The sequence below is a fragment of the Martes martes genome (assembly GCF_963455335.1).
Source record: "Martes martes genome assembly, chromosome: 15".
Lineage (NCBI taxonomy): Eukaryota > Metazoa > Chordata > Mammalia > Carnivora > Mustelidae > Martes > Martes martes.
The window spans coordinates 5,096,115-5,112,216 of record NC_137903.1 but is presented as its reverse complement, the minus strand read 5'-3'; the positions used below and the strand labels follow the sequence as shown (position 1 = coordinate 5,112,216).

The following is a 16,102-nucleotide window of genomic DNA, read 5'->3' as shown; positions in this document are numbered from 1 at the left end:
TTTTTTTTAATAGATCTTATTTCTTCTCCTTTCCATTTTGCTGAGATAAAGTTGACCTGTGGCTCTATGTGAGTTTAACGTGCACGGCGTAACTGCTTGACCTACAATGTATTGTGAAATGATGATCGCAATGAGTATAGTCAACACCCGTTATCATCTCACACAGATACAAGAATAAAGGAAAGAGGGAAAAAAAGAAAAACGACTTTTTCTTTGGGATGGAAACTTTTAGAATCTACTTCCTTAGCAGTTTTCAGATACATCATACAGCAGTGTTAACCGTAGTCATCACGCTGGGATTAGATCCCCCGTACTTACTTATCCTACAACTGGACGTTTTACCTTTTGGCCAGACTTTATTGTCCAGAGCAGTCTAAGGCTCAGTGTGAAAAATAATAAAGAGATACGTCACTGAAGTGGACTCTGGGGGCTAGAAGGAGGGTGTGGTGAGGGGAGCCCTACCGCTCAATGTCAATTATGGGAAAAATGACTTTCCTCTCCTGCAAGAAATCGACCACCCCTGCAACTCAGCCAATGAGAAGCCATCATTGTCCTAAACTCTTGTTTCTCTCCAATGGACTTTTGTTCAAAACAATCCCTCCCAACTCCTCCTTCTTCTCCATAAAAATAATGCTCTTCCCCTAGGTTTGCTGGACTCACCTGTGGTTTTCATGGCTTATTAGTCCTGGATTGCAATTCTCTGCTCTTCTCAGACTCATCTTTTGCCAGTAACCTAACTGGTAAGGTACAGAGAGTTCCCAAAGGCACCTTGCCCCCAACACAGGTAGAGGCGCCTCCCCCCATGTCCACATACCCCACCAGAGCAGCACATTTGTAACAACTGCTGAACCTATAGTGACACATTATTACCCAAAGTCCCCCGGCTTCCATTAGATCTTACTCCTGGTGTTGGGACTTTCTGTGGATCTGGACACGTTTATACTGACACGTATCCACGACTAGAGTCTCATATGGAGTAATTTCACTAAAAAATTCCTAAAAATCCACTTTTACTTGCAACTGCATAGTGTCCTGGGTGAGGGAGCAGAATGGACTGTGCCCATAAACCAAGCAGGAAAGACAGGACCCAACTGAAGATCTCCTAGTCCTCGAACCCTGTTCAGCCAAAGCGGTCCCCGTTATGGGACACCGGAGGGTACAGATGGTTCTTTTTCGGTGATGACATCCTGCGGCTTACCCACCAGGCTCAACACTCTCCCCAAATCTTGGCTTCAGCGTGTCCCACCTGCAGGTAAAGTTGACTTCCTTGGGTTGCTGAAAACAGGCGACAAAATAATAAAATTTCTGTGGTTTTACTAGGCAAAGTCCCATGAACTAGAGGAGGGGCGAGGCTTTATTTATCTCTGTATGTCATTGCCTAGCATACAGTGTCTCCCCCAAACTTGCTCAGACAGGAATGAGAGAAGCCAGTGCCTTCCCGGGTTTCCCAATATGGCCAGTACCTTCTCTCCCTTTTCCACACGTGATTCAGTTCCGCAATTCTTGTGATGGGTTCTTAGGATATCACGTCCGCCCTGAGCTGTGTAATGAGGGAAAAAGACCCCATTCTCCATCTACAGAGAAAATGGAGAGCTAGTACAGGGATAACTGGTCCCCAAGTTCTTTCTACAATGCGGGTGGTCCTCTACTCTCTCTCTAGCATCTTCCATGACCGCTTGTGCCCTAAGCTGTGATAGTTTTCCAAAGGCTGACTTCCTCCCGCCCCGCCTTCCCAGCAACTGGAGTCCATCCACGCTTAAACTAACATATGAAAAGTCAGGGCCTCTGTGAGGCTGCTGTTTTTTAGTTCTGTAGAAGACATTTAAATGGACCCAAACAAAGGTTTTGCGGACAACTGGATCTAAAGATTCTCATGTCTTCCCCCGCCCAGAGCCCCAGCCCTGGATTTTCCCTTTGGCCCCATTTCAGGGGCAAAGGCTAGAAAACCACGTCTGGCCAGAAATGTCCAGGAGAAGTCTGGCATTATCCCGACAGCGCCCGAGCTGACTCTGTCTTGAGTGATTTGGAAAGTACTTCCATGGAAAAAGTGCATCCTCTCAGCAGTAACAAAAGCCCTTTGCGCCCTGACAGTGGTCAGGGCTATCACTTCCTCATTCAGCAAACCCCAAGAGAGGATACGATCCCGCAGATCAAGGGCTGAGACCTGGCCTTAAATCTCTTCATTCCTGTGGCCAGTGTTAATGGAGGAGGAGGTCTGGGAGGTTAAAGACACAGCTGGGGGCATCACGGACACTGAATAAAGCCTCACTAGCCCAAGGTATTTGTTGTGCTTGGCCTCAAAGAGTGAGAATAATTTCAGAAGCGGATGAGGGCAGAAATTTGGTTACAGTAAGTCAAAAGTTGGCTTCGAGGTGACCTGGAAACAGTAAGTGAAACTACAAGTCTAATTCCCAGAAGGATGGTCACGAGGCTGGGGGATGACACTTCAAGGCGAGTGTTTTTATTCATTTTCCCATGAGAAAGATGGGAGCACAACTTTAAAGGGAGAAGAAGAATATGACCCCTGTCATGTGCCCCCACCATTTGGTTAGCTTTTTGAATTCATTACTCATTCAATAATTTTCTTTTTATTGAGTGCGAACCGTATGTGAGGAACGCTGTAGATCCCAGGAATACTTTGGTGAACGAAACAGAGAAAGCCCCTTCGCTCAAGGAGACCGTGTCACCCAAACGTGATTCTTCAGCAAACTCCAGAAACTTCTTGGAGGAAGGCTCCCTGAGCTGCTCGGAGTCCGGCTGGCGCCTGTGTGTGCTCTGCCCGTGAACGCGGCACGCGGCATTTGGACCGGTGCTTTGAGTGATCTAGCCTGGGGTCGCGTGTGCCCTTGGCTCTTCCTGCAGGACAAGGCCCGAGCCGCCTGTCTTTGCATCCTCAGCCTGGCAAAGTGTGCACCGGGGAGAGGGAGACGGAATCCGGGAAATGGGTCAATGCTCAAGAGAGCTTACAATTGCTTGCTTGTTTGTCGTTAACCCCAGAAGGCTGCTCGTGGGTGAAGCCTGGTGCCCAAAGTCCCAGACAAGTGGGGGCCTGGGCAGAGCTGAGAGAAGGACCCTGATCTCCTAATAGCGACTCTGGTGCTTGGCTATAAGCATCCGGCCAACCGAATGCTTCCATCTTAAATAAATGACTATTGCTGGAAGATTCTTTTTGCGCCATGCCTGAAAGATTAGAGAATGGCAGGAACAAGAAGATGCTTAGAAGAGGGGCGCCTGGGTGGCTCAGTGGGCTAAGTGTCTGCCTTTGGCTCAGGTCATGATCCCAGGATCCTGGGATGGAGCCCCGTGTCGGGCTTCCTGCTCAGTGGGGAGTGCTTCTGACCCTCCTCCCTCTTGTGCTCTCTCTCTCTCTCTCTCAAATAAATAAATATCATTAAAGAAAAAAGAGAGAGAGAGAGAGAGAAGATTTTTAGAAGAGAGATACTTCAGGAATTTTTCTCCGTGAGCTATGACGAGATAGCACTGTTGACTGAAATCACCAACTTCCTGAAAATACTTCGGATCCATCCAAAAAGTAATCTTTCCTTCCTCCCTATCCTGATTACCCCGCCCAGGGAGCAGCGGAGTCTTCACTTCTTGGAATCTGGGTTTGGAGGGGGTAGTTTCCAGTCTCAAGAGCCTGGGGCGGCAGGGGCAGCAGAGCAATGGTGAGTTCACACTGCCCCCTGCTGGCCGCTCTCCCCACACGAGGAGGACACACCTGCCCAACAACTTCTCCTGCTCCAGTAGAAAAAGAAAAACAACAGAATGCCCCCACAAAAGTCAAATGTCTTTATTTTATATAAAAAAAATTTGTACAGTTTTAGTTCCTATGTTTAAGAAAAAAAAATCCCTAAAATTGCCATTATGTTTCGATCCACTGCAAACTGTAAAAACAAGCTTTTTATATATTAAAAAAAAATTTACATTTTACAATTTTCTACATGCATGCACAAGGTCTCTGTAACCCAAAAAAAGAAAAACAAAAAGAAAGAAAAAGGAGAAGAAGAAAGAAACAAATGAAAATGAAAAGAAAAAAAAAAAACAAACCTAGATTCAACAGTGGCAAATTCTACATTTACAATCTCACTTGGAAGGGACCCAAAACAAGCCCCCTTCCTTTCGCGCACAGAACAACAGATCACAACAGTCACACACCAGGACCGAATCCATCAGCAGATGCTGCCCTGGGGGAAGGGCAGGGGAAGAGAAGACGGACGGACAGACGGACGGACGGACGGACGGACAGCGCGGAGGGGTGAGGGAGCTCCTCGGGTCCCACAGAGGAGAGAAGCGCAGACTCTGGGAAGGGGTATTTCAGATGAGAAGGCTCTGAGGGGTCCCACTGCCTCTTCACAGGTACCATGGCGGGGTTGGGATGTGGAGCGCGAGACGAAAGGCTCAGATGGGACGGAGATGGGGAGAAACAAGGGAGGATCAAAAAGAAAAAACGAGAGTCAACGGAGCGCGAAGGGTCGTGTAAGAGAAACGGGACCCGTGGGGACAGGCAGCGTGGCGAGGTAGGTGAAGGCCAGACGTGCAGCGTCCCCAGGGCGCTCCGAGGTGACGACAAGGAAGGCCTGGCTGGGGGGAGCTGGAGAAGGCCGGAGACCCGGCCACACGCCCACCCGGGGTCCTGGGGGAGCGGTGAGGGGGCCACAGGTAGGCGTGGCCCCCACAGGAGAAGAGGAAGAAACCCCAGCGTGGCAGGAGCGGCGGAGCAGGGGGGACAGTGCCCAGGGGGCCTGGGCCCGGGGTGCGCCCCGCAGCAGTTCACAGCATGAAGACAGCTCCCCGTGCGGAGAAGCAAAAGACACACACAGCCGAACACTTGACAACTCATCCTGACATTTTAAAAAATAATAATAATTATTATAATAATCGTCAAAGAAGACAAAGATACCACAGTTCCGACGCAAAGGACCAAAACGCTACCGTTCTCAGTCACAGCCCTTAGTGCTTAGAGAGTTGGGGGAAAGTTTGCTTTTTGTTTCCGGAAAAAGGAATGAAAAAATCACAGTGATTAAAAACATGGCAGGTTCTGAAAAGAAACGCTCCCCCACCCCTAACGTAGGGCCACAACGAGGATCCCACCGGGTCCTCCCGTCTGCCCGCCCCCACCGGGTCCTCCCGTCACACCACACCCCGCGCCCGCCCACCATCCAGGCCCCATTTTCCAGGATAGTGAGGTATTTAGAAATGCGACCCAGGAGGGACTCCTCGGAAACCCGGTCCTTGAAGAGAAGAAAAGATACCTTCCCGCAGCCCCCAGGACAGGACGCCTTTCCCTCGGGCGCTGCCTAAGTCAGGCCCCAACCCACTGCCCGTGCGGACGGCGGCAGCACGAGCCGAAGAGCCTTGTCTGGGAGGTGGCGGGTGGACAGATGTGCTTTCTCAGAGAGGACGGGGGAAAGGCCAACTCGAGGGCTGCCCCTCCACAGGCAGGAAGCCTCCCTGGCCAGACACCAGTGGGGATCTGAGCCCAGGGGGTGCTCCGCGTGCCCAGAACCAGTGAGTCTGCCGGGAGATGATGGGACCGGGAAGGGGCGAGTTACTCAGAGGCCCGGCCCGGGGGGGGGGGGGCACCCTCCAGCCCGGCCGCCAATGGTCCGCCGCGGGGATCCCGGCTGGAGGTTCCAGTTCCCTTGGCTAAAACGACACGTCTGAGTGAAAGGCTCAGATTTACACTGAAAATATGTCTTAGAACACCGGTGAATTTTGCTCCAAAAGAGACCTAAACTCTAGAGAATTCAGATCGGGTGTAGAGACTACAGAAGCTCAACGGGGCGAGGGACGGATACCCACGAGGGCGGCGATCCTGGCCCCTCACCCCAGCACTGAGGGAGACGAGCGCCCAGAGAACCAGGCAGGGAGACAGGAGGGGACCCTGGCCAGCCAAGGAAAAGAGACCCCTGAGGCAAAGAAGTGGGCTTAAGGCAGGGGATGAGGAGGAACTACCGGCTCCCCCCCAAACGAGATGAGGCAACAGGTCCCTGGCGCGGAGAGAAGACACACAGGGGGGCAGGGGGGGGTGTCAGGGAGGAAATAAAAGCGTTGGTCTAAGACCGCAGGGGTCGTCGGGTCGCGGGCGGCAAGCCACTAAATCAGGGCTGGCGTCTACTCGCCATCCCTCCCCAGGAAGGGGAAACCTGGCCCAGCGAGGCGGGAACGAGGGTACAGGCAGGTTCAGGGTGGGGGTCCGCGATGTTCCCCGGGGTCTCTCCCATCCTTCCCTCAGAGGCTGCCCAGCAGGGACCCAGTGAGGGAAGGCACCGTCCCCCATGGCCCAGGAAAGGTGGTCACAGAGGGTTTCTGCCTCAGTCTGCCTATGGTCCCGGGAGACCATATGACTCAGAGACAAGGCAGAGACTTTAGGGCTGAAGGGCAGGATCCCCCCTTGCTCTGAATGTGTGTGGCTGTGCGGGGGAGGCTCCGACAGACGAAGCCAATGACCACAGCAGGGAGACCCCTGACCCGGGCTGAGTCAGGGGGACGCACGGGTACCCTGCCCCGAGGACTCAGCGATGGTACCGGGCCGGCTGAGTGGGCAGGAGCGGACGACCCTCCGTCTGGAGGAGTTTGGCACGGTGGCTCTCTGGAGTCATGTCTGTGCCCCCGGGACACCTCATCGGGGCCACAGGCGGAAACTGCTACCAGAACCTGGTTTGGGGGGCGCGCGGGGGGCTCAGGAGGGCCCTGCCCCCTCTCAGGAGAGACCGCCATCCGGGAGGGAGAGAGGGAGAAGCAGGGCTTCCCGCAGGATGACACCAAGTGAGGGCTGGGGACGGAGAGCGAGCTCCCCAGGCTCTGCTGACGCAGGGGCCTCTTGAGGCTCCCGTGGGGCAACCAAGGAGGAAGGGGGCAGATGGGTGGGGGGTCAATTCAAGTAAAAGGAAACGGGGGCAGGGGGCCGAAGGGCGGCAGGAGACGGGGGCCGAGCCCGCCCCCCGCCCACAGGGGCCCGCGCCCCCGGCCCTGCGGCTCAGTCACACCGAGGTCTCAGACTGCAGCCTCATGACAAACTTGTGCGACTTGGGATCCACAAACTCCTCGGAGAGTTTGAAGAAGGGGACTTTCTTGGTGCTCACCACCAGGCTAAAGTCCTGGCGTTTTAAGAGGAAAACGATGCCGTCCTTGAGCCCATTGGTCACCGGCTCCTCGCTCACCAGCGTCCACTGTTTGGCCAGCCAGCGCTCCTTGTGGTACTGGATGGTGGGTCCGGCCGCCAGGTACCGCTCCAGGAAGGCCTGCGGGGGGCCAGGGGCTGCGTGGGCGTCTCTCCCACCCACCCATCCCCTCATGCCCCCACCCCGGGGGGCATGGCTTCCAGAGAGCACCAAGAAGTCCCCCAGCTCACGCTCTGCTTCCACACCGTCTAGAACAGAGCAGAAAGGGGCAGAGCCCCTCGGCTTCAGGCCCTCATATGAAACACGGGGGAGCGGAGTGCAAAGAAGAGGGGGGCGCCCCGGGGTCAGGACCTGCGCCCGGCCACTTGCCCCCACCAGGCTAGGCCACAAGCCCTCCCTGGTTCTTCCTTCCCCTGCAATCAGCTCTCACGGAGGCTGTCACCCCGCTCACCGAGGGCGGCTCCGGATGCAATTCTAGGGGGCTGACAGTACAGCGGAGGGGAGGGTAATGGCTCAAAAAAGCACAAAAGCGGTGGTGAAGGGGCAGGGGGGACTCGGTGTGGCAACCACACAGAACTTGCAGAGATGGGAGTCAGGTCTCAGTGGCCCCGGAAGAGTCCAGAAGCCGCCCCTGCTCCTCAGCACCTGGGAACTTGACTCAGAGCCGAGCTGGGGGGGCAGGAATGAGAGAAGAGACCACAGGGGGCGGGGGGGGGGGGAGGGCAGGGCCGCGGGGCGGGTGTGGTGAGAGCACCGTGGGATGGTGGGCGGAGCAGGGAGCGGCGGGATGCCGGCGGCAGGGGGGGCCTACCTTGGGCGTCATGTCGTGGGTGATGCAGAACTCCAGGTGCTGGAGGATGCTCTCCATGGTGTGGTAGGGCTGTTGCTTGGTGGTGCGAAGGTACTTCTGCATGGCCCGGGCCATGGAGGCAAAGATGGCCTGCGCCGCCTCCCGGGGGTCCATCACCTCCCTGGGGTTCTTCTGCTCCTCCTCCTGCAGCCGCTTAATGTGGGTGAAGGCCTCTTCCACCGCCACCACGAGCCTGGGGGACAGGAGGGGCCTGGACCACACGCCCACCTCCCATCTCCCCCTCGGCTCCAACCCTCCAGCAGCCTGAACGAGGTCAGGGCTCGGGGTGGGGAGAGCCGGAAGCACACAAACCCACCTGAGCCAAGGGCTGGGCTATAGGGGTGTGCGTGGGGGGCGGTGCACACACACGGTGCAGTGGGGGGTGGGGGGGGCAAGGCAGGAAAGAGCTGTAGAGCTCCGGGAACAGAGCGCAGCCGCCGTGCTGCCCGAGACCCCCCATCACGCTTCGCTGGGTGACAAACGAACAGGCACAGAGCAGACATCCGTCTGGGGGGTGGGTTTGCAAAGAACTGACTACAAACCAGAAGAGAAAAGCAAGAACACGAGGGCCGGATGGCAGAGGTGAGCCCACCATTCACGAGAGACCTGGACGGCTACAGACACGCAAAGCCCTCCCCGGCTGGCCACCAGAGAATGAAAACGTCCGTGTCCATCGAGACAGGCTAAGAGGGAAGAGGACTGTAATCCAAATACGGCCGAGGGGGCGGGAGTCACCCGTGACCCACGGCGCAGCGACAAGATGCTACACACCGGACTCGCCGCAGCAGGGGTGCGTCTCAAGAACCGTGTTAAGGGGAAGCAGGAGAAAAAAGTCCATCTGCGTTACAAGCATACAGGGGTGCCCTGTGGCTCAGTCGGTGAAGTATCTGCCTTTGGCTCAGGTCATGAGCTCAGGGTCCAGGGATCGAGCCAGCATTGGGCTCCTCCCTCTGCCTCCACCCCTCCACTCATCCGCTCTCTCTCTCTCTCTCAAATAATTAAAAAAAATCTTAAAAAAAGAAATGGCACTGCTGGTCTCTGACCTATGGCAGGGGACACCAGCCTCATGTTGGGACAGAAGGCATACCTTCCTCCCTTACAGCCTGGAGACCGTTGGAGGAGGGGCAGAGGGCACAGGGGGTGGTCAGATCCGGGGCCGCACTCCTGCCCGCAGGCCCCATGGAGATCCCAACAAGCCGCGGCGGGACGCGGCAGCAGCAGGTACCAAGAAAGACTCTTCAGGCCTGACTTAAGTGTACGTAATAATGCGGACAGGACAAAGGGAGGAGTGAGGACGGTACTGCAGAATGTACCAAGATCTGAGCGCCAGAACCTCATTTTTTGCAGGTAAAAGGAACCATCGGCTGAGCAGGCCTCCAAGAGCTACTGCTAGGAGGCCCAGTCCAGCCTCAGGCCCACTGCCGCGGGCAAGGCTCCTACGGTTTGCCGGGTCCCTGCTCCGCGGTGGGGGCAGACTTCCGAGACACCCCGTTTCTTCGCCTCCAGCAGATTCCCCGCTCCTGGGTGTTCCGCTCGCTTGGGACATTTTGCAAATACAATTGCAGCGCCAAGTCAGTTGACACGGACATCATAAAACAAGGAGATGACCCTGGCCAGCCTGATCTTATCCAGTAAGCTCTTTAAAAGAGTTTTCTCCAGGAGGTAGACATGATGCTGGAAACATCGGACTGCCCTATCCCGACTGCCCGTGAGGCCAGGTGACAAGGAACTGATTCCAGGGGCCGGGGAGCCTGGAAGAGGACCCAGGCTCAGGTGGGAGTGGTCCCGACTTTGGCCTGACACAGACCGAGGACCTGACCTGCGGGACTGTGAGCTGAGAAGCATGTGCGGGTTTACGGTGCACAGCATGGGGGTCTGTCCCGGCAGCCGCAGGACACAGACGCTCAGCCCACAGCCCCCGTGCCAGGCCCAGAGTCCCGCCCACACCTGGCTGGCGCCCAGACCCACCTGGCCCGCCGCTTGCGCACCCTCCTCTCATGCTCTGCCTCCTCATAGTAGTACTCGTTGTGGCTGTTGTCCCGCCTCCGAGCAGCCGCCGCGATCACAGCCCGGGACTGGCCCGTGGAGTTGTTGGTGCTGTTTTCTGCGCAGGAGCAGGACAGACAAGCACTGTCACCTCCCAGCGCGCTCGCTTCCCATCCCGGGAAGTCTGGAGACGGCAACCTGACGCGTCGGATGAGGCCGTGCCCACCCCCGTGGTACTGCCGGCACCCTCAACCCTCCTGGCCATGGCTGGGAGAGGCCCACAGGACGGCCACCAGGAGGGCCCTGGAGGGCAGGAGTCCTGCGCGTGCTCCCCCGGCGCAGGGGGCCCTGGAGCTCAGAGAGCTGAGGGCTCAGGACCACAGCCGGTGAGCAGAGAAGTCAGAATGGGGGGAGCGGGAATAACACGCCACAGCACGGAGGGACAGCAAGCCGCTGCCTGGAGTCCGGGGAAACAACAGAAGAAAAGGGGCCGGGGAAAGCAAGGGAAGAGGCTGAGAGAAACGGGGAGCAGGTACCGCGCCCTGCCTGGGATGGACGGGAGGGCAGGGAGCAGGGCCGCTCACCCTCTCTGAGGGAGTACACCTTGAAGCCAGACACTTTCTTGGCCAGGACGGACTTGGGCAGGTTGAGGAGGGCGGGGTTGTAGACAGGGAAGTCATGGTAATACTTCTCCAGGATCCACACTGCCACTCGCTGGATGCTGTGGGGGAGACGGCGGGAGGGGGAGGGAGAAGGGACCGACAAGGGGTGCCGGGAGGGAGACATCAGGGCAGGTCGGCAGGGCAGGAAAGGACAAGCACAGGGACAAGCTGCTTCCAAGAAGCCTGGCTCAGGGCCGGAGGTCGACTTACCAGGCTCCCAAGCCTTCCCCAGGCAGGGCCTGCTAGTCCTTCCCTGCTGTGCTGAAGCCCAGGGAAGAAAGGGCACGGGGCCTGGATCCCCGCAAAGGACCACCCAAGAGTCCCCCAAGATTCCCTCCGGGACCAGGAGGTGCTCCAGATAACTCCACAGGGCCTGGGGCGGGGGGGCGCAGAGGAACTCCCCCGTTATCTCTTCCTCTGGGGGTCCTGGGGGTCCGTCCTCCAGCCAGTTCATCCCAGCGACCGCGCACTTGAGGGCTCACCAAGGCTGTGCCTCCAAGAAGGCCAGGGAAGTGCTTCCCCAAATCCCCTGTTCACGCCCCACACCTTTCTCCTCTTTGGTCCAGCCCTCTCTAAGGTCCCCAGTGGCTCACTGCTCGTTCTCTCCCCACTCCTAACTCCCAGCCCAACCGGCCCCAGGACCCTGCGCTGCTTAAAACCTACTGCGTGCAAAGTCCCCTACTGCAGCCTGCGGCCCCCCAGCTCCTCACCGCCGCCCCCACGCCCGGCTCTCTCCCATGCGCCCTGCAGACCCCCAGCCTCCCCTCAGGCCCGTGCCCACACCTGAGGTGGCCCACGTTGTAGAAGCGGCTGGCGCCGTCGGTGGAGCGCACGACCTTGAGCGTGAACTGAGGCTGCAGCTGGCGCAGCTCCAGCAGCACCACGGCCAGGTAGTGCACGAAGAGCAGGGCGTCCACCAGCGACACGGCGAACTGGACGACGCCCTGGTAGCTGCGCTCGCGGGCGTCCAGGATGCGCACGCCGTAGAAGAGCCAGTAGGACACCACGAGCAGGAAGACCAGCACCATGAGCAGCGCGCGCAGCACGAAGACGCGCGGCAGCGAGGCCTTGGGCCGCCGGAAGAACAGGGCCCAGCTCCCCAGCAGCAGGATGAGCAGCTTGAAGGCCACGGAGATGAAGAGGCCCTCGCAGGCCGTCCCGCAGGGCTCCAGCTCCTCCCGCCACAGCAGCGGAGGCAGCAGCAGGAAAGCCAGCGGCGTGAGGAAGGACAGCAGCGCCAGCGCGGCCCCCGCCGCCACACCCAGGTGACGGGAGCAGTCCAGCGGGACACTGTCCTCCATGTCCTTGGCGATGCGCGTGAGGTCATCGTGGGAGATGCTGTGCTCTGAGGTGCCCGTTACCACTGTGGTCGTCTCCCCCCAGTTGTCATCCTACAGCAGGAGGGGCAGAGGCATCGAAGGCGGGGGTTGGGGAGGAGGAGGGGAAGAGGAGAGGAGACGGGGGAGATAGGGGAAGGGGAGGGGGGGGAAGGGGAGGGGCAGGGAGGGCGGACAGACAGCAGAGCACAAGAGAGAAGAGACGGCCGTCAGCCAATGTGCAACCACCAAAACATTACCAAGATCCACTCTGGCCAAGCTTGGCCTCTGCAGGGCTCGCACTTCTGAGACCTGGACCAAAGGGCACACAGCAGAGAGCTCGGGAAAGAACACCGATGCCCAGATCCCACCCAAGAGGAAAACCACCTTTTTAAAAAAAAAAACCAGATGATTTGGCAGTGCCTGGGTGGCTCAGTCAGTTAAGCATCTGACTTCAGCTCAGGTCATGATCCCTGGATCCTGGGGGATCGGCTTCTCCCTCTCCCTCTGCCCATCCCCCGGCTCACGCTCCCTCACGCTCTCTCTCAAATAAACAGAATCTTTAAAAAAATCATAAAAAAACAAAGACCAGATGATTTTCACGTTCATCCAAAACTGAGAATCACTGAATTCACTCAACAATCCCTAAGTCCTGTTTACTCATAACATGGTCTGTGGACCAGCAGCGTGGACACCTCCTGGGAGCTGCTGGAAACGCGTGTCTCAGGCCCCACCCCGTGCCGACTGTGCCGGAACCTGCATTTTAACAAGCCCCCCATGAATCACTCGAACGTTCGGGGGCTGGCAGGGGGAGCTGAGGCGCCCCAAGGACGTGCAGGGGGCACAAGCCAGGAGGAGAGTCAGGCATGGCCAGCTGGAGCGGGAGCGGGCCACCTGCACACTGGGCTAAGCCAGAAGCACCTACTCCCCAGACCTCGAGAGCCACTTTAGGTTTTTGACGAAGGGGGTGACCTGAAACAAAGCAGCATGGCCAAGGCCAGAGGACCCCGGGGGGCAAGGAGGGGGAAGGCAAGTGACCAGTGCAGGGCATGGGAGACAGACACACTTAGGGCCACCCGGGTCTCTGGCTGGCCCGCAGCACTGCAGCTGCCTGTTGCTGGAGGCAAGGGGGTAGACAGGCTGAGGTCCCCAGTGTCCTTCCGAGTGGGGTTCACTCGAGCAACCTCTGCTGCAGCCGGACACCATCCCACAGAGGGGCCCCCAGTGGCCATCAGTGCCCACACCCTTCACTCCTGGACAGCACGGGGACCGCGTCTCAGGACTAGGACGCCGACTGGGGAGTGCAGGAGATGCCTGGCAGGGTCAGTGACTGGGCCTTCCGAAGGAAGATGGGAGGAGAGTCTGATCTGATGAAAGGAAGTGGGTGCACTGAGCACGTTCAGCTCGAGGAACTGGGTCTAGTCCTCACTCTAGGGTGACCCGCAGACGCGCTGCCCGCCCTCCCCAAGCATCGGGGGTGTGGCCTCCTCCCCCACAGCAGGTGAGCGGACCATGTCTCGGGGTCCCTTCAAGAACTCGGGAGGCCAGGTCTCAGGGAGAGGACAGGACTGGGGAAGAGGGAGAAAGAATACTTCCCTTAGGTCCTCATCTGCTCCTGAGACCCAGGAAGTCCCCACGTCAGACACAAATCTGTTGTGCGGGGAAGGGAGCTGGGAGTCTCCAGCCCGAGAAGGAAGCGCGGCAGGCACGTGAGACACAGGCAACCCCAGAGTCCCCTCAAATCCTACCTCTGCCCTCATCCAGCACAGCCTTCTGCCTCCTGGCCTCCCTGCTGGCGAGCACAGTGGGCCACAGAGGTTAGAGCAGGAGCAACCTGCTCACGGGCCCTTCTGGGAATGACAGCGTCCTTCCGGGCGCCCCCTTCTCCCGCTCCTTTCTCCACTGACTCCGCCCACACCTGCTTCCCTCCAGACCCAGGCATCGCAACAGAGGGTGCGGGCGCAACAGAGGGTGCGGGCGCGGGCGGCAGTGCCCACGCCTCCGGGCTCAAGGGAAACCCCGCCCACACTCTCAGACCCCACCTGCCGCACGGGGCCCTCCTGCTTGGGGTTCCCAGCCCACCAGCCTGGCTGGCCTCAGGCCAGAGGAGCCAGGTGATTCCCAGGACACAGCCCAGGTCACCTTACCTCTCTGACACCGGGAGGAAGAGGCTGCTGCTTCCAAAGGGATCTCTACAGAAACTCCCTGAATTCTACTGAAGCAGGGTCCTACCGTGGGACACCAAGCAGAAGGAGGTGTGACACCAGATGCCCTCCCTGATAGGACCTCTGTCCAAAGAGCCCAGATCTCCAGGCCCTGCCCCATCGGTGGACCTCCAGCTTCACGGAGCAGCCTGAAGCCCCCTGGCCCGAACCCCGTGCCCACTGAGGCTTACCCGCTCATCCCCTCGCGTGGACTCGTTGTCCAGCAGGGGCTCCCCTGGAGCCTGGATCGTCACGGACTTGTCGCCGCGGCTCCCATCCCGGCTCTTGGAGCGGTGCCGGTCCCGGCGGTCCCTATAGCAGGAGGCCAGGGCAGCAGGCACAGAAGGTCAGAGGGGGGACCTGGGTCTTCTCAGCAGCCCCCGTGCACGCCCTCCTCTCACGCACCCCCAACACACCCTCCACCACGCACATCACCCCCACGCCGGCCCACCTGTGCTTGCGGGAGCTGCGGGAGTGGCCCGACTTGTAGGAGTAGCCCGAGTACTGGGACTCGGTGTCCATGGCGTCTGAACGCCGTGCCTTGTAGCGCTCCAGGGCCACGGGCTGGGGCCTTCTGGGGGGCCCCACAGCCGCCTCCTTCAGCACCGGCTTCTTCAGGCCAAGGGGCACCTTCAGGAAATCAACTGTCACCCTGAGGGACTCTATCTTGCTGGACGGGTGGGCTTGTCTCAGAGAAAATCAAGCGGCGTTCCTGAGAAAAGCAAGCAGCTGGTTAGCAGCTGGAGCTCCCTGGGAAGTCAGGGCCGAGAAGAGGACCGTCCCCAAAGGGCGGCTGCACACGGCCTCACCGCAACCTCAGAATAGTCCATCCAGGTTCCCGGTCTGCCCAGCGGGCCCAGTTCCTCTGACCCCGCCTCCTACAAAGAGCACCCCTTGGCCGTGCCAGCGGGCGCAGGAAAGACGGCCGGCAAAGGCCACTAGGAACGACCCGACCCTGCGCGCCCCGGGGCCGAGAGCCAGGGCAACGTTTTCCTATTCTCAGCCAGGAAACCCAAGGCTCAGAGAGAGCAGGTTCTGGCCAGGCCGGCAGGCTGGGGCAACAGAGACCTCACAGAGCAGAAAGCAGCTGGCTGCTGTCCAGGCCTCTCCTTCCCCGTCAACTCCTTGTCCCCTGACTCACAGCTTCCGAGGATGCCCGCAGAAGGAGGGCTCCTGTCACCATCTTGCCAGCATCTACATCGAACAGCCAGGTCACGCTGGCGGCTCCCTCTGAGCCTCAGAGACAGGGTGTGTGTGTGTGTGTGTGTGTGTGCACGCGCGCGCACGCCCGCACACGTGCACGCACACAGACTAGGGGACAAGGTCAGGAATGGAAACCGTGGATAACGTTGGGGGCAAGTGGGGAGTAGAAGGCAGCAGAAACCATTCTCTAAAAGCCTCAAGTCCGTAAATGGCAAGGTCGAGGCAAGGTCCTGGCTGCGTGCGCTCCGGGCGGCATGCTCATTCTGCACGCTCGCCTCCACGCTCCTCGGAGCAGAGCGAGCTGTTCCTTCTCCTGCTTCCCCACCCCCGACCCACATCCTGCCCGGGCCCCCAGAGCCCAGCCCTCTGCGACCAGCAGCCAACATGGTGCCATCTCCTCTCTGTCCCTCCTCTGTCGCGCACGCACGACTCCGCCGCGCACACGCGCATTTCCCAGCCTCACTCGCCAGCCCGTGGTCTCACTCTCAGGGACCGCCATGCACTGTGCTCCCCGCAAGGCCCCGGGGGTACGGCGGGGACCTGACACCGCATTCCCGGGCCGGTGGGGCAGGTGCACACTGACCGAGGAAACCAGAATACGAGTAACTAACCACTGCAGTGATGACAGGAAAAGAGCAGAAAACCAGGAGGGACGGCTCTGGGGGCCGCGGCCAGAAACCGAGCGCTTCTGGAAAGTTTCTCGGAGAACAGGACACCTGAGCCTAAAGGGAGAGCAGCGGCGAACCAGGCAGAGTGG

General features: G+C 58.8%; 1 protein-coding gene across 1 annotated transcript; it reads right to left on the bottom strand.

Moving 5' to 3' along the window:
- Positions 1-6,983: 6,983 nt before the first annotated feature.
- On the bottom strand, positions 6,984-14,664 carry VANGL2 (VANGL planar cell polarity protein 2; the record flags this gene model as incomplete). The annotated part of the gene is made up of 7 exons (XM_080825043.1): positions 6,984-7,244; positions 7,936-8,167; positions 9,943-10,078; positions 10,545-10,681; positions 11,406-12,013; positions 14,334-14,454; positions 14,594-14,664. The coding sequence occupies 7 exons, from the start codon at positions 14,662-14,664 to the stop codon at positions 6,984-6,986; spliced, it is 1,566 nt and encodes a 521-aa protein (XP_080681169.1).
- Positions 14,665-16,102: the final 1,438 nt, after the last annotated feature.